The sequence below is a fragment of the Cyclopterus lumpus genome, chromosome 9 (genome assembly GCF_009769545.1).
Source record: "Cyclopterus lumpus isolate fCycLum1 chromosome 9, fCycLum1.pri, whole genome shotgun sequence".
Classification (NCBI taxonomy): domain Eukaryota; kingdom Metazoa; phylum Chordata; class Actinopteri; order Perciformes; family Cyclopteridae; genus Cyclopterus; species Cyclopterus lumpus.
In genome coordinates this window covers 6,292,404-6,314,510 of record NC_046974.1, presented here as the reverse complement: position 1 = coordinate 6,314,510, position 22,107 = coordinate 6,292,404, and the positions used below count along the sequence as shown (strand labels likewise).

General features: G+C 45.3%; 1 protein-coding gene across 2 annotated transcripts; it reads right to left on the bottom strand.

Moving 5' to 3' along the window:
• Nucleotides 1–1,205: 1,205 nt before the first annotated feature.
• Nucleotides 1,206–22,100, bottom strand: hscb (HscB mitochondrial iron-sulfur cluster cochaperone). Of its 2 annotated transcripts, none has more exons than XM_034540776.1 (6): nt 21,596–22,100; nt 21,327–21,423; nt 18,264–18,353; nt 17,911–18,055; nt 16,339–16,386; nt 1,206–2,063 (listed from the first exon to the last, which is right to left on the bottom strand). In XM_034540776.1, the coding sequence occupies exons 1-6, from the start codon at nt 21,952–21,954 to the stop codon at nt 1,804–1,806; spliced, it is 999 nt and encodes a 332-aa protein (XP_034396667.1). In that variant the 5' UTR covers nt 21,955–22,100; the 3' UTR covers nt 1,206–1,803. The 2 variants fall into 2 exon arrangements, with proteins under 2 accessions (XP_034396667.1, XP_034396668.1); XM_034540777.1 differs by lacking the exon at nt 1,206–2,063 and adding an exon at nt 15,948–16,192.
• Between the last annotated feature and the right edge of the window lie 7 nt (nt 22,101–22,107).

The following is a 22,107-nucleotide window of genomic DNA, read 5'->3' as shown; positions in this document are numbered from 1 at the left end:
ATTACAATAAAACAAAAAAAAACATTTAAGAATTGAATTAATAAAGGAAATGAAAAAAAATTAAATATAATAATAATAAAAATGCAAAGTGTATGCAGTGTATTCAGTAATGTTTCTGGCCACCCCGACTCTCACCAAAAAATAAAAAATCATGATAAAGTTATGTCGTGTTTGGAAAGTGTCATAAATTGCTTCGTGTGCCCTGGAGATCCACGGTGAGCCGCGATGATCGATAAATGCATTTAATACGGCTTCTGAGTGACTCGTCATTTTAACATAGATAAAGAGTCTCTTTCCAAAGTCAATATGTGATTATGGAAAAAAATAAATAAATAAAAGATCTTTTGTTTGGGTTGCATGAATGAAGAACGCACAATGAGTTGACTCCCACTGTGGGAGCAGATATCCATTCCAGGCCACAGACAGTTATTGAAAAAGCATTTTATTGGTGAAATGATGCAGAAGCCGAGACACCGCGGGCAGCACCGGGTACTGCAATACCTTCCCTTTTGTTTTTCCTCGTGTGTGTTTGTGGCAGAACATAATTATGACGCCCACGCAGCGACAATATTGCTACCCGGCTTTTCTCTTCCATACCCAAACATTGTGAGCCTCGGCATAATAAATAATAAACAAAACTGGGAGGAAAAAGGAAAGAGACATCGAAAAGCCAAACCATATTTGCACTGGAAATGATGAATAATTGAATCTGGGAGGCATACACACAGATGCAGCTTGCGTTCACACACACACACACACACACACACACACACACACACACACACACACACACACACACACACACACACACACACACAGGGAAAGAGTCCACTGGGTCTCCAGTGCCATCTAGAGTTGGTTTGCAGAGATGTGCATAATGCATGCTAATAGTAGGATGATGATTTCATGAGGTTTTTGGAGTCGTGGTGGCTCAAAGTAAGAAAATGCATGAATATCTCTTCTGGGCATGAAAGTCGAGACACAAAAGAGCCTGCACTGGTCCCAGTGGTGTGGTCTCCCCATAAGTGATGTGGTATCCCCATAAATTGAGTATTTATGTCATTGAAGTTTGTTGTGTTTGCTGTATTTTCGCCAGCTCGTCGACACCAGCCGCTGTTACGTGGATCTTCTTCTTCACGACTTCTTCTGCACGATGTCAACAGCTTCCAGCACTGACTGCAAGGGGGGGGGGGGGGGGGGGGGGGGGGGTCCTCCTCACCGTCTCTCACGCCTCTGTGCAAAGAAACCTGCGTTCGTCTCATCTAAAAAGGGATTAGCGTGCGTTCTACTTCCTCTCAAACTGTACTTCAAATTGTGTTTCATTGCAAGAAGATACAGATCTTTTTATTTATTTATTTTTATTTTTTTGAATTGCCTACGACAGTTAAAAATAGCAAACCCTCTTTCTCCCCTCCAATACGACGTTCCCATTGGACTAAACTGTACTCTTTGAATAACGTTTTTTTTGTCGTTGAGGGAAACCAAATTGCTCCCAGATTGAGGTCGCGGTTTGAAGCACGTTTGGAACACGTGCTGAATAAACCTTGGAAGATTTAGAAAAAAAAATAATAACTTCAAAACGCTGCAGAACTACTTTGTTAGGTTTTGGCGAAAAACACAGTTACGACATTTATGAAGAACCCAACAATATATAAACGATGGAATCGGCTGCGTCGCTGTCGTAGTGATCCGACGACGAGTTAAAACTACCCATGGACGATTCTGCATCGAGACCATAATGAGACCTTTTACTTGATACACACGGGTTCCTATCCACCACTGCTGTTCACAACCTTATGTTCTTTAAGGAACCTTTTTCCCTTCGATCGCTGGTACGAGATAACACATAAGCAGCTGTTGTTCTCCCCCCCCCGTTATGGACGTTATAATGTCGGGTTTCCCGTTGGCAGCGCTCTGGACGCCGTTGGCAGGACCTGTGCTCTGAACATGGCACCACTCCAGAGGCTTTCCATCCCATCGCCATTTAGTGGCTCTGCAACGCCCCCTTCGCAGGTTGGGGTCATTTCGCTCCATCGCTAGGAGTGGGGCAATTTGTTTGAGTTCTAAAAGAAAAAGAAAAAAATAATCACTGATGCTTTGGACGCTCTCCTCCTCTTCTTCTTCCTCTTTTTTTCTTGCACGGTACAGTTGGAAGTGAAAAAAGAAAGAAAGAAGAGAACAGCCAAAGTGAGAAGGCAAAGAGGTTGAAAGGAAACTTTTAATTGGATGCACAGCTGTGTTTTGTTGTCGTCCCCCCCCCCCCCAAATGTTGTTTTTCCATTTGTCAGAAGTGCAGAGCGCCGTAATAGGAGACTAATACTTACTGTAAACAACGGTGGCAGGATTTACGGAAGCCGGGATCACCTCCCAGGTTCATCCACCCGATTCCCCCGCGTGCGCTAACTAGCCGGCGCCAATGCGAAAAAAATCTGTAAAGCGTCGCAAGTAAATAAAATGACGAGTTGGGATGTGCAACTGCTGAACGTTTGAAGGGAGTAGGACCCAAAATGTGTGCACGGGCAGCGATCCAGTGTAGCATTTACTTTAATATGTTTTATTCATTCTGCCCCCCTCCCGACTCCAGAGGGGAAGAGGCGATGTTGGGAATCAGACCGTGTTTCCAATCAACGACGGCGTCGCCTCCTTTTCTTACTAATCATCCTTCAAATGAGATTGATTTGCTTCTCCGCCCCGGCTGCCGTCTCGGGTGTAAAACCGTCCGCCGCGGCGGAGGGATTTTGCATCCGCAGGCTCTCTGCTGAATTGCGGCCGAACGGTCCCCCAAGTCCCCCGAACAATAAGCTCATGAATACCCGAGTAGTGTTTTATTTTGCTCCGCCTGGCTCCGTCCTCTTCACTGCCACAAAAGAAATCCACTTGGAAGAAGAAAAAAAGAAGAAAAAAAAAGGAGGCAGTTTTTTTTGGGGGGGGGGGGGGGTCATTTGCATGCGAGCTCGTCCCCAGTAATGGAATGAAATATGACACACCAATTTAATTACTCCTTTGGAATCGTCTCGCCTCACAGTATAAATATTGATTCAGGGCCCTCTCCCTCTCTCTCGCCTCAGATTCCCTCTCGCTTCTTCATCCGCTGCTTCCATCTTCCCTCATAAAGTATTTCGATCTCTTTCTTTTCTAAAGCACTCCCTGTGACACACACACTCATCTGCTGCTGCTGCCTCCTCCTCCTCCTCCTCAATGTGTTCTCCTTTTAGTCCATCCACCTTCTCATCCGCCTCCCCCTGCGGCTCCCCGGTCCGTCCACTCCTCATTCCGCGAGCGTCTGCTGATGCATGTCGGGGGTTGCGTGGACAAAGATTGGCAAAAAGGTGCGACGGATATGCAATTCTGACCCTCGAGGGTGCTCTCTCTCTCCTGGACTCCGGTGTGATGATAGCGGGCGCTCTATATGCACGACCTGCACTCTCGCAACCGTTAACGGGCCCTGAAATTACACGCAATCTTCACAGCAACGGGCTTTACAGAAGGAAGAAGAAGAAGAAGAAGAAGAAGATGCCCACCTCCCCCCCCCGGCCATGCCTTTTAACAGAGCAGGGAAAGAGGAGACGGTGTGCATCGAAGCACAGAGGAGGAGTATCTCCCCCCCCCCCAGACATCTCCCATGTGGACCTGTATAAACTCTTTGGCCCGTACCTCTTCTCCTCGAGTGTGTGTGATGGGTCGGCCTCGTGGCAAACCGCAGCTCTCCGTGGGAGGGATACCGGCAACGGCGACGCGGCCCTGACTATGAATGCATTAGCCGCGTTGTGGCTGTCTGCCACGAGGCAGCAGGAGAGAGAGAGAGAGAGAGAGAGAGAGAGAGAGAGAGAGAGAGAGAGAGAGAGAGGTAGCGAAACGCTGGTGGAGTCAAACAAACAGGAAAAAAAGCTGTCGGGGATTAAAACACGTTAAGTTAAAGACGCCCTTTTTAAGCATTTAGAGAAGATCACACATCTATGGAGCTTCTAATTTTTTTTTTTCATAAAGCTTTTCTGAGTCAAAGGGGGTAAAAAAAGCCTGCAGCATCCGTAAAAGCCCAGGCGTTTTGTAAACAACAGATCCGTCCTCTCAAGGACTAAGTGTTTCTCGTGTTTTTTTTTTTTTTTTACAGAGCTCTTAACAGGCTGAATGCCTAACAGGGGGTGTCGAAACAAGAGATGGAGAATTGAATCTCTAGTCGGAGGCTTTATCCACGAAAAAGTAAACGCATCGCCGTCCTCCCCGAAACCGCTTTTGTCTCATTCGTGTTAAATGGATTATATATATTTTTTTACGAGTCCCACAAGAAGTGAACTTTTTAATAAGTTTGAATGAAGCCGAGAAACAATTAAGAAGACGGATCTGTCAAAGTGTCTGCCTCACACACACACACACACACACACACACAGCGAATGCCACGTGGGCTATTAGGCCTTTCAGAAAGCCTGCACTTTCAACCCACTCGCTTTCCTCCTCGCAGGGTCACGAAAACATCCAATTTCGTAATGGCTCACTCATGTGAATCATCGCGATGAAGCCTCGGGGGAGGCGGTGACAGTCATGCGCCGCCCGAAGCCGACGCATCGTTAACACTGTGTAGCCGGGGCGAAGAATGAATGGCAGGGACGCGACCTGCCGGCAGATTAATCCACCAAAAACGATGAATATGAGGTCAGCGCCGCGGCCCCGGACACCAGCGCGAGACGGCGGTAATCACCAACGCTGCGAGGCGGACCGAAAATAATGCGACTCGACTTTGTCAGTCATGTGAAATAACAATGCGAGCGGCGATGTGTGTGTGTGTGGGAGGGGGTTCCGGGGGGGGGGGGGGGGGCCTCGTGTTGCATTGATGCATTCGATCGGTTAGCTTTTGAAGATCTGTATGTTTTTTTTTTTAGTTTGTTGTTTTTAATTCGTACATAAAAGGCTCATTCTTTGGGAAGGGGTTCAGCATTTTCGGAGGCAAAATCTGATCAATCACCAACGTCCTTGCGGTCCAATTAAAAAAATAACTTGCATCCAATTTAAGCCTATTAATGTGCGGGAATTAGTGGCATTTGTTTGCAATGCTATAGTAATTAAACAAAGCGTCTCTCATCTCAGCCAGCGACATTGAGGATAGACAGGAAAGACCTCAAGGTCACAGGGCGACTCATAAGAGACAACTATCCCTTTAAGGGGGCAAGAACCATGTTTTTTTTTTACTGCCTCGTAGCACAAATTGACCATAATATATCTGCTGAGCGATGATAGGGTTATGCTTTAAAAACTCCTTTTCTGCCTCAGTTTTAAAAGCAAAAACTTTAAATCCCCTCCAAAGTCCACGGGCATTTCCAGACACTGAGCACGTGAAGAAGTTCATTCTTTATCCTGTCGCTGACAATGACAAAGCACTATTTACATTAGTTATTAATGTCATTTCCATTAGGCTATTTTTACATCCTCGCGTGATGTTTCTGTGGGATCTCTGCTTTAATTACCTGCCGTCCCTATATCTATAATGGGAACATGTGACTTCATTGTTTTTCTATTTCCAGCACTGTCTCTGAAAAATGATGTTCCCAACAACGAAATTACATTTTTTGGGGGCGCAGAGTACGTTTTGCTTTTGACGTTTCGGAAACAAGCCTCAGTCTTGAGTTCAGGAAGCTGTTTGTGACCCTTGTGTAGTGCTTTTGTTACCTAAACATAACCAAGTAATTATTACCAATAAGTAAATGTGTTGCTTTTTGATTTGTTTCAATATCGTACCATGATGTTGTTGTTGTTTTTTTTACTTAACCTAATTAAATAGTAGTTCTGCCTAAACATAACAAAGTAAAAAAAAATTTCAATATACAATTGACCATGTGTCTCAAACAGTAAAAAAAAATAAAAAATCTGCAAGAAAAATGTGTCTCAAAATATAATAGAGAATGCAGTTGGCTTGTATGAGAAGGTCATTTTGAAGGTCAGGTCGCTCTTAGGACCGCCCCTCCAGAGTCTGGGGTGGTTTTGGGGCGGTTTTAGGGCGGGGCGGGGGCGATGATGTAACTCCTCCCACTCGTGGTGGATTCATGGGTTTCATTTCGTCGAGTGCGAGACGCCGCACGCTGTCGATCGGCCTTTTTTGCCGTCTGACGGAACAGGAAGAGCCAATCAAACCTCCATCAACACGCAACCGTGCCATTAGCACTTGTTGTGCGTGTGCGAGCGCAGATGGAAAGCGTTTGTTACCAACGCCGTTATTTAAATAACCACACGAACAGGGTTTTTTTTTTGTAAATCCGCCGGCGGGCGATTAGTCAGACCATTAGAAATGTGTGCATCTACTGCACTCTATTGTGTGTGTTGTTACACAATGCACAACCTTAAATGAAGGCAATTATGTGATAATTGAGCGTGTCTAATTGTGCAATGAAATTCAAGGTCTCTGCCCATTTGCAGAGAGAGAGAATCCGAGTGTGTGTGTGTGTGTGTGTGTGCGTGTGCTTTTTGTGTGTGCAAAGTCCATTGGGATGAAATTAATAAAGATATGTTTGATCGTTTAAATCTTAATAGAGCGTAGGTGGGAGCTTGCGTCATTTTGTTTACAGTCCCAGAGGAGCTGAAAGAGCGGAGAGCAAATGCTTTCAGTCCAGTTTAATTCTCTTGCATTCTCTCATTGAGGCACACGGCCCCTTAACCTTGATAAATATTGTATTCTTTTATTCAGATATGTTGGCGTACCTGGTGTGCCACAACTTGCCCTTGCGTGGTTGCAAAATATAGAAAACAAGTAGATCTTTTTTTGGACGTTGGAAAAAAAGAAAAAAAAAGGAACAGATGCACTCTGATGATTATATGCTGCAAAATTGGACGACTCGTAGGTGCAATTAGCAATAACTTACTTGAAGTATACTTCGTAAAAACATCGGGAAAAATAGATCCTGCAGTATCTGGAATATCGGCCGATTTTATTGCATATCATAAGTCTGCTGCTGCTTGAATGAATGACGACGGAGCGAACAAGTATTAAAAAGGCACATTTTAGTAGCCTATTTCTCAGCTGGGAGACAAATTGTGCGTATTCATGCCTCTCCATCTGTTGACGAGGCTGTCCCGACATATCTTGTTTGATAAAGTTTTATTTTTTGTGTTCTCCAAGAAACCAAAGCCCCCGAAGTCAACCCTGTTAGTCACACTTTGCAGGTCTAGTTCGTTTTCACACCTGGGGCAAACCAACTCTCTATCTCCATCCCTTTTTTTTGTTGATTTTTTTAAAATACGCGTGGGCAATGGGCACAACATATATTTTGGCCAGCGACTCAGAAAGCTTGTCCGGAAACATAATGAAGCAGGCGACATCCTTAAGCCTCCAGGTTACCCGTGCAGAGCGTTTCTCTCTCTCTCTCTATCCGAGCAGCATGTTGTCCCAAGCAGGCTAATGTCAACAGCTGTTACATCTGCCCGGGCTCTCCAAATCTACTCCTTAATTCCTCCAGCAGGCAGCTGGAATCAGCCGAGGGGACACGCCAGAGATGGAGCAACAAGAACAGGTGTTCAGAAAAAATCTCTTATATATATATATATATATATTGTCTGGAAAATGAAAAAAGAAACCTTTTCTGTCATTCCGTTTCATATTTATCAAGTGTTCTCTTCATAGCAGTGATGTATAACAGTATAACAGGGCTCTTTCAACAGTTACGCAATGTGTGAACGATATGCCCGCACATGCACCCGCTCTGCCAGGGGGGGCCAACGGCTGTTAGAACGTGGAACATTTCACAGATTTCAGGCCGAGCTGTGAAGATAAGGATAATGGCTGTAATGGTAACCAAATCTAATTACAGCTATTCTATTACATTAAATTACAGAATTTCACTTTTATAAGGTATTATCAGCGGGAGGGGGGGGGTCACGGCGAGGCCTGGTTCCCATGGCTACGGTGCAACGGACACCCACAGATGAATTAAATATCAAGTGGAATAGAAACACCCACGCACACTGCTTCAAGAGTTTGATATATTCTAGGCGGAGGAACACCGGAGGAACACCGGGGCAAACCCCCCCCCCCCCCGCCATGCGAGTTGATGTAGTTGATGGATACGTGAAAGGGTGATATCGGTCTAAACGGGTGGGCAGCGAATGCACAGGTAAGATAAAAGAGGGAGGATTGCAGCAAGAGATGGGGGAGGGGGGGTAAGCCAGATGAGACCATCTGTTGGGGAAAATCATATTTCCCACGGCCGGCACTGTCAAAAGATGCTGCAGAGATTCGCACACTGGACCCCGACGGATCGACGCCGGCAAACGAGTGCGACGGCTCGACTGTCCACACGGAGACCGCCGTCGTTCGGTTCATTCCCCGCGACACGTGAAGGACTTCACCCATTCAGCGTTAAACCCACCACCATTGCTCTTTGAGACCAATTAAATCAGACAGTTTGCCAACATTCAGCGTGTTACATTATTCAATTTGAAGAGTGGCCCGAAGAGGTTTTTAAAAGAAGAAAAAGTTAGCGATGTGTTTGTTTTTAAATCTGCTGTAATTTTAGACAGTGATTGTGTCCGAAAACAAAAGAAAATGTAATTCGGAATACCAATTAAAAGCAGTAATGTTGGCAATTTTTCATCTTGACATCAAATAACAACACGGTGATTGTGAAATTTAAGATTCCACTGTTTCCCCACTAATAGATTGAACAGTGTGGAAGATAACGGTCATTAATTTCCATCTGGCTGGGTGGAAAGGTGTGTGCGTGTGTGTGTGTGTGTGTGGGGGGGGGGGGGAAGCATGACTGCCTTCTGCTGTCAGAAGAAAAAGAATAAGATATCCTCGGAGTGTTGTTTACCTCTGAGGCGAGCCCCCTCCAGAGGCCTTGAGGTAAACATCAAGTTCGTCCCCAAAAAAAATCAACACAAATAAATCAAGGGGAGGTGGCGATGTGCCGAACGACACCTGCTGACTAAGCGTTTTTTTTTTCTTCTTCTCCGCGGATGAACTTTGTTAGATTGAGACGTGTCGACAGTTTTGCTGAAGCATGCGCGAAGCCGCTCTGAGGACGCGGGTGAGCCGGCGTCGGCAAACAATCTTCAGTGCCGCTGCGTAACGAGCCTGAAGTCAGCGGCAACTCCCTGACAACACTGTGGATACAGGCGCCTCACACACACACACACACACACACACACACACACACACACACGCGTGCGCGCGCGCGAGCTGATGCTGGCACCTCAGAATACAGGTCCTCACTCAAATGACGAGTCAAAAATATCATCACACTTAGTGGTGTGCCGCGACATGTATTGCCTTTTTCTTTTCTTCTTTTCCACGGTCCTAATCACCAAGGATCAATCTGTCACTGCCTCTGAACTCGTGCTCTCCTGGCAGAGATTCAGGCAGTGAATTAATCAAAAGGAACCGTTATTGCCAAATTAGCGACACGGGGGTTCAGAGATAAATGTCTCCTGGCTGACGCCAACTGACAAGCCCAGAAGAGAGCGATTCATTTCTCGCCACTCTTGGTGATTGGCGAGAGACTCAAACTGAGTCCTAATGGGGCCTCGTGTCCAGCCTGGGTTACGGGGTCCAATCCCTATGACTTTGCGATCTGTGTTGAGGTGGGCAACGTGTCCTTGTGTGTGTGTGTGTGTGTGTGTGTGTGTTGTTTGTTTCAATCTTAGTTGAAGAGCGAAGCCCCCGGGGGGGGGGGGTCGTCACTTTCTCAAAGGGCCCCACTCTGAGCTGCAGACCGGATTGAGTTATGTGGTCCCCGTCCTGTCAAATGCAATAAGGAGAGCGAGGCGGAGAAGAAGCCCACAGTTTGCTTCCCTGCAACCGGAGCTTCATATGAAACACACACACACACACACACACACACACACGGAGCCCATAGCTGCCGGCAATAATGCGGCTGTGTTTTCATAATATGGAAAGGCAGGTCTGCTGTTTTTTTAGGTTTTTTTTTTTAAATAGAAGGAGATCAACCCGGATTATTAGCACGGGGGTCAAATGTGACCTCCCTGCAAAAGTGCCACGTTGTAATGCCAACTCGGTGAAATCCAGTCTTAATTAATATTCAACTGCAGCGCGTTAGCGAGCGCCGAGCAAACCCATCATCCCCTTTTTAGCCTAAGCACCCCCCCCCCCCACATCAGTCTTGATATCAATCCCGTGGCGAGGAACGAGATCAATCAAATTTTTTTCCCCCCTGTCTCTTGTGTTTATCGCGCTTTAAAATTGCAGCAGGGGCTCGCGTTGTCATAGAAACAGCTGCAGTAGAAAAAAAAGGTTAGCGTGTTGTTGAACCCGGTAGGATGCACAGTAACGAGTCATCATTATGTGAGATGCGCTTCTTTTTTTGTTTTCTTCTTTTGCCTGAAAAAAAGCACCGCCTTGACAAAACGAGTTCTCCTCCTTTCCGGAAAATATGGAGAGGCTCGCGTGGCCGACCGTGGCGTAAAAAAGACTGCCACAGGTGCGGGGATTATGGCTGCATTCCTGCAACGTAATAAATCTCAATGACAGAATTGAGTTTTGAGAGCTCCGAATTGGTTTTGTCTTCGCCGGCCACAATGCAATCATCTCGTCCGGTCTTCCTTTAGAAATGAATCCCGTCTGGCTCCGCCTGCAACGGAGCCGAAAAAGCGCATCCCTTTACTTTTCGAGATTGCACATTAGCATTGCGCGCGACAACTGGTCGAGCTTGCCGAGCGTCGCCCCGATACCCGCTTCACCGAACCCACGAGACGTTTCGGGACGTTTTTTGCGCTTTTCGATTCAATCTCACGAAGATGGGACAGCGAGAGAGAGAAAGAGAGAGAGAGAGAGAGAGATGCCGACGAGTCACACGTGGAAACCACATTGTCGTTCATCCGGGTCGGGGGAGGACATTTTGGATCCGACGCCAAATCCTCTCAAGTTCTGGCTTCCGCACGAGTTTTTGTAAAGTAAATTGACAGATTACTTTACAAACATGTGCGTGTTTTTTTTCTCCGTTCGGTGTGCGAAGGCTGTCGATACCGCCAATTGGTTATCTGGCATTTGAACAGGCCAATTCCACCACCAATCATTGTGATCGTACACTCACACACATTGCATCATTTAAGAGTAGACTTAAGACTTTCCTCTTTAATAGTGCTTATAGTTAGGGCTGAATCAGGTTTGCCCTGGTCCAGCCCCTTGATATGCTGCTATAGGCTTATAGGCTGCTGGGGGATGTTTTAGGATACACTGAGCACCTCTCTCCTCTTCTCTCTCTCCTTATGGATGAATTTACATCTCTCCATTGCACCTTATTAACTCTGCTTCCTCCCGCGTTGGCCCTGCTGATGCCCCCCCCTCCTCTCTACCTCCTTCTGTTTCATGGATTGGAGGTCCATTCATACATTGTCATATTCATGTAATGTGTTTATGTAACTTTGTAAATGCTGTTCATTCTGTACAACATGACATCGATTGCATCTGTCCATCCGGGGAGAGGGATCCTCCTCTGTTGCTCTCCTGAAGGTTTCTTCCCCTTTTTTCCCTGTGAAAGGTTATTTTTTGGGGAGTTTTTCCTGATCCGATGTGAGGTCAAAGGTCAGGGATGTCGTATGTGTACAGATTGTAAAGCCCTCTGAGGTTAAGTCGTAATTTGTGATATTGGGCTATACAAAATAAACTGAATTGGAATTTAATTGAACTGCTTAGCTTGAGATGAAGCTGTGCAGGTCACACAGAATCATGACGTAGGTTATTCCCCAAACACATGTACGGTCTTTACAACTCGCATCTATTTAACTGACGTTAGCTCCAGCTGTTTAGGAGCTATTAGGGTTAAAAAAAAATTTTGGAGCTTTGTAAAAGTATTTTTGCCTCCCGCCACTCGGGAGCCACAATGTCCCAGATCAGTGGATTCGACGCCGTGCAAGTCATTCAGATGAGACGTGGAATGAGGCCAGATGGGAACCTTGGACATTAGATCCTCAGCTCAGGAGGAGGAGATGAGGTGAGGAGCGCGATCTCACCAGAGGCAAGTGGTTTGCACTCAAGTGAGCAGAAAGTGAATGACTGATCTGCTTCCACACGCATACGCCTTGTTTATAACCGCTGGTTCTTCCCCTTCAAAGGCTTTCCGAACTCAAGAACCACAAAGGAGCCTTTTGAAGCAATCTCTCCCGGTGTTTCAAGGGGACAGTCGAGCGGCCCCCCCAAAAAAATGAAAGCCCCCCTTTCTTTCTTAACTTGCAGGATCCACCCCGCAACCATGCTGCTCCATAGATGTTTAATTTAAACTGGAGCCTCTCTTCTTCCAGGGGGATTGAACTCACCACAACTTGTTGTAAACCTTTTTTACAGATGTACGATATTATGCTTTTGAGGGCTATTTGACTTTGTAGATGCAAACAAAAAAACGATATTTGCATTCACGGGGTCTCCTGCCTTTGCGTATCGCCGCAAATCAGTTTGAACACTTTGCCATCCTTACACGTTCAGGGGAGACAATTATGAGCAATGTATGCCACAGAATAATACCTCTGCACAGCCATAACCAGTAGCTGGACCTTGGATTTGATAAACGCTCTTACGGGGGGGACACCTGCAGTATATAAAACTGCTCTGAGCTGTGAAAAGAGATAACATAAAGACCTGCGACCTTTCTATTGATCCTGGAGTACACGGCGGCATGACGCCGGGCTGCTAGACGTGACTCGATTGCGGCGGGCGTACCAGATCAAAATTCACGGCGTTCTTCAGGAGCGATACGTGTGACGAGAGGGGATCGACACGGGGATTAAACCGACAACTGCTTATTTGAAGATACGCCGTGTCTCGGATTCTGGTTTGCACACGACCACAAACACACAAACGTTAGGCGACGTGGGCCTCTTGCCTCATACTGCTGAGACTCTCCTGTCCCCCCCCCCCACCAAGAAGTCTCTCCGCATAGCAAATATCAAAAGCTTAAGAGGAGCGGCTCGCCTGCTGCAGTAAGGATCACCTCCGGGAATTCTCCCCCAACAAACGCGCAGCCGAGAAGAAAGACGGTTCTTTTTTTTTTTCGGAAGCGTGTTCTGATTTGACTCGAAATTACGTTCAATTAGGATAAAACAAAGCAAATCTGGAGTGGGTGAGATATCGCATCTACACTCTTAATGAACTGATACCCCCCCATTCAGAGAATATTCATTAAAAAAATATATATATCCTCACCTGCATGTTTGAAGCACAGAAAAAGAGAAAGAAAAATAGTGGTATCTTATGACGGCAGCTTCTATTTTCACACAGTGTCGACTGTGTAATATCACATTAGCAGACACGCCGGGTGTTGTGTTGTTGTCACCGGCAGCAGACGGTGTAAATTGCGACGTGCGCTCTTGATCCTTTGCAAACGTACCGTCACATCCCTCCGTCGACACCAAGCGGTGTCTGAAAGTTCCAACGAGTGGGTTCAGGCAACGACAACAACAACAAAAGAAAGACGAATACAAATAAAATACGACGTGTGCACTCAAAAAGGGAATTCAGAGAGCGCGTTAAGAGTAACAGGTTTCAAAAGTACGCCGCAGTTCAGGAGGCTTTGTGGGGGAGGCAGAGACGAGGCCAACAAACATTAGAAACAACAACATGGATTAAGGGGCCGGGAAGGAAGCCTAATAGTGGGAGATTATAATGGCATTACTACCCGGTGAGACACGAGCGCACACACACACACACACACACACACACACAGCGGGCTCGAGGTATCTGTGAGACACTCTGAGTCAGCTGAGCGGAGGGGCGAGGATCATGAAGACGGAGTCGTTCGTTCCTCCCTGGTTTTTCCACTCGTGTCAATCGGGCCTTTTCATTGGCTGCCGTTCGTATCCGCCGTTCGGTCGTGTTTTCACTTCATCATCGTAAGTCAAACGGTCTATAATGAGGAATCCTGTCTGTCTGGAGTACTGCAATTGCGTTTCAGAGGCCCGCCAACATTTCAGTCTTAATGCGATTAAGAGAACATTATGATTAAGACGTGGGGGGGGGGGGGGGGGGGTGTCACGAGAACACATTAATCTTATTGCGATATTTTACGTTAAGGCCCTATACGGTGATGATTAATACCGCAATGCACCGCCGCTCACGCTGTTGGGAGGCTTCTATGTAGGCGCCATAATCCATGCAGGTGAAATTGCTCTTTTTCCAAGTTGCAGCACAAGATGTGCAGCCATGACATGAGACTCCGTTCTGGAAACAGCGTCCCGGACACAACGGTTCTGCGACGTTATGACAACTGAAAAAGCTAAATAAGCCTCACTTATTACGTAATTGCAAAAATCGATGAAAGGAAATATTTTTTTTGGGGTATAAATGCCTCATTATTTCTTCCACAGTTTTTAAAAAGGAACGGTTTGACATTTAGGGGAAACGCGCTTATTTGCTCTCTCGCCGAGGGTTATACAAGCACATCATTACCACACCGCTGAGCTACTGAGGGTTAGCTTAGCTTAGCATTATGACTGGAAACAAGGGGACACATGCTGGTGAGCTAATCGTAATGCTAAGCTAAGATATAACCAGCAGCAGTTTGACATTATTTGGACAGATGTAAGAGTGCCGCACACGTTTATTTTTCTTCTAAAACGCTCAATTAAATATGTAATATGTAATTTCCCAAAATGTCAAATTGGTGCAATCATAGGAATTCTATTAAACTGGGTCGCGTCGGCCTTTACAGCGTTTGACTCGACCCAGTGCGCCATGACCAGTGATTACATGTAGCTAGTTCATCTTGCCATCCGATTCAATTTCACAGCCCAGCTGTAGTAAGGTTGTTACCTCCTCCCCTCCTCTCCCCCCATTTTTTTTCCTTTCAAACTCCATTTGAAAGAGTTCTGGGATACAGCGGTGGCCTCGGTGTTGGTCGATCACACTTTCTCATTAATTCATAAAAAAGGTGCCGTCGATGCCTTTCCGATTACCACATGAATAATAAATAGGCCTGTTAGTCTCCTCGTGGTGCCCTCCCCTCCCCCTCCCCTTCCACCCCCGTTTAATTCAATGTCCATCCATGTGTATTAAGGAAACTGCCTCTCCGCGGTTAAAAAAAAAGAAAAGAAAGAAACCGCCTCCGACAAATGACAATGTTGTTCCAGAGCTAATAAACAACAGTCAGGACGCGTTACGGTGCGACGCTCCAGTGGGAGTAAATGGTTTAGGTTGTCACGCAAGCGCGTCTCAAGTAACATTTATCATACGATATGCGATCTGATGGTTCACTTTTCTGCCGTCAGATTTTTTTTTTAAAAAAGGACGGCCCCCCCCACTATTTTTCCCGCGCTGGATCAGTTTCTCGGATCAAAAAAGCCTCGACGTGACTCGAGCTCCCAATTTTGCGAAGCGATTACAGATTACGAATCCGTGGCGTTTGAAAATGGAAACTGGTGAAATGAGGGAGACGCTGGGATTCATTTACATTCGGGTGCACCTGTGTACCGCGCTGCGGGCGTCGGGTGCGCAGGGGTCGATGTACATCAATTTTATGAGCCAGAACTTTACGCAGATCGCAGATCTTTTTTTGGCTCGTCGAGTCATCGCCATTCAAGCGGGGCGTCTGCCGAGATCATAGCATCGATGCGAAAGCCACCGTGAATAATTCAATAGGTTGTCTCCCCCAATAAAAAGGACTTCCTTCTGGCCTCGCATCCAGTTTGTACAACGTGTACTGCGCCCCTGCGTTAGGATTGTCGAGGTGTTATGTCTCCACCTAAAGGCACCCGGAGGAACTGCGTCTGTGTGCTGGACTGATAGGCAGGATAATCATATAAACACTGTGAGCTGCATGTTTAATCAGCAGCAATTATAGATCTCTGTCATATTTAATGATGCATTAGGTACAAGTGGATATGATTAGGCTCGTGAAATTGGTGGAATTCAAGGGAGATACCGCATGCATTCAATTACACCCTCGTATCGGTACAGTTTTAATAAAGAAACTGGCAGATTAAAGTACAAATCACCATTAATTCAGTTGTGTAAGATGCATTACAAGACGTTTTATTATGCAACTTGAACAATAGATTTACATAATCCCAAGACAATGTGCAATAATGCGTGTGCTTCTGTACAAAACAGTTTTTTTATTTAACTAAAACTATTAAATAATGTGAATATGGGTGGGGGGGGGGGGGAATTACATGAATTCAGAAAGTTTTTCCTTTACTTTCTCTTCGATGTTTGCATAGTATTTCATTTGGGCAAGCAGGGCTTTGGCGGCTTGAAGCTCTCCTGATAAAAAAAAAAAAAAAAAGAGTGCACACGGTAGTTCAATCCCTGACTCACTCGGTGACTTAAAGCAAAGCTTCGGCAGAGATTTCAAAACAAACAAAAGGAATGAGTGGGAGGAACGAGAGAAATACGTCTGAATATAATACCTTCAAGAAGGGCAGCGTCTATCGCCTCCGTCAACACTGCCAGTTTGCCTGCAAGAGAGGAGGAGACAAGTGAGGAGGAGACCAGTGAGGAGGAGACCAGTGAGGAGGAGACCAGTGAGGAGGAGACAAGTGAGGAGGAGACCAGTGAGGAGGAGACAAGTGAGGAGGAGACCAGTGAGGAGGAGACAAGTGAGGAGGAGACCAGTGAGGAGGAGACAAGTGAGGAGGAGACCAGTGAGGAGGAGACCAGTGAGGAGGAGACAAGTGAGGAGGAGACAAGTGAGGAGGAGACCAGTGAGGAGGAGACAAGTGAGGAGGAGACAAGTGAGGAGGAGACAAGTGAGGAGGAGACAAGTGAGGAGGAGACAAGTGAGGAGACCAGTGAGGAGGAGACAAGTGAGGAGGGGACAAGTGAGGAGGAGACAAGTGAGGAGGAGACAAGTGAAGAGGAGACCAGTGAGGAGGAGACCAGTGAGGAGGAGACAAGTGAGGAGGAGACCAGTGAGGAGGAGACCAGTGAGGAGGAAACCAGTGAGGAGGAGACAAGTGAGGAGGAGACAAGTGAGGAGGAGACAAGTTCCAGTTGTGCACGCGTTAACAAGACATGGCACGTACAGAGGTTTTTATAGACGCTTGAAGTTACACAAACCACATAAAAAAATTAAAAAATAATATATATATATATATATATATATATATATATATATATATATATATATATATATATATATATCCCACTGTGTCGCATATGGATACAATGACTTATTTGAGTATACAAGATCATGTAGACAAGACATAAATCATGTAATGTCCTGTACGCCACCGTATCCCATATGTGATACTATGGGCACTTGAATTAGCCATTCAGTGTTTCTCTATGCATCTTTTCTGTATGGAGGTTTGCATCGTGAGTGGCGGAGTCCGCCATCGCTGGCCTGGATTCATATTGCCCACGCATGCACAAGATATATATATATTTTTTTTTTAAATCATCATCGCCATGTCAGCATATTTGATAAACAGATAAAAGTCTGCGATATTGCACTCAGGGGGTTCTTCAGTGGAAGAGAGTATCAGTAGAAAATGTCAATTAAACATTTAGCGTTTTTCTTTTGTTCTCGGAGCCTTTTTGTCAATAGAAAAATGAAGAGAAATCATTTCCTTTTAATTTGTTGTATTTTAGCAGCAGAAAGGTAGAACTCAGTGCACCTTAATATCTGTTTAATTATTGCATCTTTATAGCAAAATTCAGCAATGCCATTGTTTATTTTGTTCGAGGAGTGCTCGCTGGAGTGCCAAACCACAATTGCTGTTACCATGGCAATCACCAAATCACACACACACACACACATATATATATATATATATATATATATATATATATATATATACACACATACACACCCACACCTCTGGGGGATCGATTTTGAGCCGAGTGTTGGACTCATGAATTAGAACGGGCGGGGGCGACCCCCCCCCCCCCCCCCCGTTCTAATTCACGAGTCCAACACTCGGCTCAAAATCGATCCCCCAGACTTTCACTCGATGAATCGAATGGTCATATTTATTTACCTTTCATGTCCCGGCCGATCTTATTGGCGTCCTCTGGGGTCCGCGCCTCATCGACGGCTTCATTGATCTCCATCAGCTCCATCAGGAACCCCGAGTCGGCCCCCGAGTCGGTGCCCTCGTCTGTACGCACCCCCTCCAGCTCCAGCTGAAACATCGGGAGTTCAACGAAACTCAATTGCACCTTTTTTCTTCTTCTTCTTCTTTTTAAAAAAAAAGAAAATGCACGCGACAACTTTTGACTGGCGGATGGCGCCGATGGTTCTCAAGAACAAGCGACCAGACAAGACAAGAGCTTTGCAGTTATGAAAATAAACTATTCATTAGAAGTAAAGTCAAAGACCTTTCAAACTCACCATATAAAGACCACGACTCAAAGGCTTCAGCAGCGTGCGGTACGCTTTGTTCACGAGCGCCGAGTGGCTTTCTGAATACTGCTGTTCTTTCTGCAAAAGAAGGGATCGGTTACATTTGCTTCTAATGATTTTTTAAACTCCATATTCATTCATTTAAACGATAAAAGCCGAATGAAACGCGTGCGATTGTGAATTTTAAAACAACGTGCGTTTTGCATCCCGTACATATTTCACATTATCCAGAGTCACAAAATCGGAATTACATCCGAGCTATTTCGCGCCTCGTCATCCGATGCGTGACACGTCGCTCCTCTTTTTGTGGTCGAGCAGTTCGGGACCCTTTCGAGGGATCCAGGTGGAAGTTTGACAAGAAACAAGACGAGGGGGAAGGAACACACCGTGGAAACGGTTTTTGGGGCTGATCCGAGTGCAGTTTGCAGCCATCGGGTCTGTCAGCTCTTGTGAAAATCAATAACCAATAACCGTGGGCCATGTCGCGTGGAGCCCGTTTCTCTAATAACAACCAGAGCAGGAGGCGGCTGCCTTGTAGCCTTGTATAAGTAATGAGATTTCTATATATGATGAACACCCCCCCCATTCCCCCCCCCCCCTGAGGCTGGAAGATGTCTAATTAAGAAAGAATGTCCAGAGGTGCTGATAAATAAAACAAGAGTCAGTACGATATTGGACAGGTCGTTTGTGAGGAAACCATTTGGGCTCCCTCTCCTCTGTCGCACGCTGCTGGATACGAGGGAGGCTTTCGTATCGCATCACGACAACAGGCGGCGTTGTGCTTTTTGCACCCTGGGCGTACACAGAAAAAAAAACATATGCGCGACGCAAACCCCCCTCCTTCCTCTCCGTAGTACGCTTAGTAATGCTTATTCTTCTTTTTGTTTTTAACGATCCACGAGGATGTAACGAGTCAACTGTTAATACTTTATAAAATAACCTATCAAGACCGTCGACTTCAAACGGCTCGGACGCGTTTTAAAATCGGATTTCTTTCTGTGCAAGAAATGTATCGCTGCACTCATCCGAGGTTTTCATGTCAAATATAAGCCTCCCTTTTTTTTGTGGTTTTGGGCTTCATGTAATTTACCGAGTTAGTGCGTCAAACTTTTTTTTCCCCCCTCACAATATCCTGACACCTGTCTGCCTGTAAGAAGGGACAAATCAAGAGTGAACGGGGAGCGAATGTAATTTGTTTGCTAAACAGCAGTGAGCGATTGCTCCATCCAACACAATTACACCTCCTTCCTGCCTTTTCCCTTTAGTGTCCGTCAGAGGAGCATCACCACCAGTGTGCCTGTTGTTGTTGTTGTACATAATTACTTAAATCAGAGCAGCAGAGGCTGAGACACCCTCACTTTTAGTCCCTAGTATTGGTCAAGCGGTCACAACACTCCATCCTATATATCCCATGATGCAACTTGATAGCTCCTGTCATATATCCTCCCTGCCGGGTGAACAGCCGCGTCTTCAAACGGACACTTCCTAGTGCGTAACACAGGCGTTCTGATTGAAGTCTCACGAGCCGAGATGAGATCACCCCGATGACATCACGGTGGCACAGTCGCGGTGATTTGATCCCACTTGACAAGTTTAAGACGACGGAGAACTTGCTTACAGGACTTGTAACTGATCTTTTAAGTGGAAATCAGTGGAGTTCAGCTGACAGCTGCCTTCTAAAAAAATATATGTTTGTGAGATATTTGTCTTTGTCGTGACAGTAAATTGGATACGTTTGGGTTTTGGACTGTTGGCCATATAAAACGAGCGATTTGAACGTGTCACTTTATATTGGGCATTGCTTATTATTTTCTGGCCTTTTTACACAAAATCATCAGCAAAAGCCATGAAGGCAATTTCTGCCACATATATAATCAGGTATTTTTTTGGGGGGGGTGGAATTGTTTCCTCCTGTGACCAAATATTTGCTAAAAACTGTTCAAGGGAATTAAGCAATTAATAAAACAGGTCCACTCAAGCAGTAGTTATGAAATAAATGACGAATAGAGAGGCGTCCACATATGTCACACAATGGACTTTTTCTTATTAACTTTCTCTTACTTAACATTTACTTCACTTTTACATTCCTTGTTCAATTTGTTTAGCAAAAATTATTTGTCCCAAATCCTCGGACTCTCATGCTTGTGCTTTGTAGTGTTTTTATAATTAATTATATCGTTGATCATACTTTATTCTTTGTAATTGGAGGTCATCCTTTTAATTTGGTAATTGAATTGAATTTTGTTTTTGTATATCTAATTGTGCTTAAGAATTCACATCAATAAACATGACACGTCATCAGGTAGAGGCAACTGTGTTGGCTGCAGTGACACAAAATGGATTGTTTATTAAAAAGTGACGCTGGAGAAATCCCCTCAGGCCAACAGAGTCCCATGTGCAAAGAAAAACATTGAAAGAAAATTGTTTTGCCATAAAATATCTTCATAATCAGTAAGGCCAGACACTTATTGCTACCTTTTTACTGTTTATTTAACCTTGATTCAGTCCTATTAATATAGTGTATTAACAGCTTCTTTTCTGTGTTGTGTTTTTTAGGTTAATGTGTCCTCTCTGAATAAAATCTGTTTTAATGTACCTTTTTTTTTTTTTTTTTTTAATAACAGATTTTGCAAATGCCAACTTAAGCCAATTGATTTACATTTTAACCGCAAAAGTAGACAAAAGTACTTTTCCATTCTTCTACTTTTTCTTTTTTTAAAGAATTTAGTTTGAGTTGAGACCTTTCACAGAGGACTACCTGGTATTTCTACTAGATTTCTTTATCCTCCTGTTTCTTATAACAATGTAAAAAACAAGTATCTTCTAAAATATAAGGAAAGCTGCCTCACGATGACCTACATTTGTCAACGTCTTTTAAAGCAGCCAATCTTCAACTGATTCTAGACCAACTTGCACAGTCATGTGGCCTAATAGGGTCAAAGGGTCAAACCCCATTGTGTCATGCATGCACTAGAAGATAGGGCAGCCTCAGCTGACTCATGAACCATGTTACCAAACGGATCCATACCCCCCCCCCCACACTCTGCCTACCCCAGATTTCTGGCTGAAGTTGTCCGGATGCAGAGACCGCTGGAGTTGCAAGTATCTTTTCTGCAGCTTGTGCGTGTCCAGCGTGAACGTGACGTCACTGAAAAGAGGCAACACGTGGTGACGCGAAAATGTTTTGCTCACAGACTGACTTGATGAATAAAACAGCAACTGACATATGAGAGAGAGAGAGAGAGAGTGAGAGAGTGAGTGAGTGAGTGAGTGTGTGTGTGTTGGGGGGGGGGGGGTTATAAACAGGACATCATGCTTACCAATCCATGATTTTAAAGTAGGATGCGTCTTCTTCCGGGGACTGGATCACGTTGCATGACGTGCAGAAGAATGGAGAAGTTGCGTCGAGAGGCTGTTTGCAACTCCAGCAGTTCAGTTGGACCTGACCCGCACAGTAACTCCTGTTGGAACTGCCTGGATTAGGAGAGTAAATGCGCCTTCTTTCCTTCCCCAGCGCCTTCGGGTCCTTGTTGCCGTGCCACGTGTCCTCCTTGGGGCCGCACGTGGACGTACGCCGTGTGACAGTTTTATAAACGCACTGTCGGGTCGTCGTAAGCCAGCTGCGGTGCAGTAAAGCCCGGGGCGAGCACAACACCCGCAAAGTGTTCAATGGCAACATTTTCTTTTTAAAATAAAAAATATATAGACTGCTCGTTGCTGTAATTCAGGCAATTAAAAACACACAATCCCCCCCACTATTTTACTCACTGTCAAAACATGAACATCTCTCGTCCAGAAAAAAAAAACCAAAACAAGGAAGTGCGTTCTTCCT

Bases quoted from the DNA above. Each gene is read 5' to 3' on its own strand.
- hscb (XM_034540776.1), bottom strand. From the start codon at position 21,954: ATGTTGCCATTGAACACTTTGCGGGTGTTGTGCTCGCCCCGGGCTTTA. The intron at 21,424-21,595 runs GTAAGCATGATG...GCCTCTTTTCAG, and splicing joins TACTTTAAAATCATGGATTG to TGACGTCACGTTCACGCTGG. The intron at 18,056-18,263 runs GTGAGTTTGAAA...CCGATGTTTCAG, and splicing joins TGAGTCGTGGTCTTTATATG to CTGGAGCTGGAGGGGGTGCG.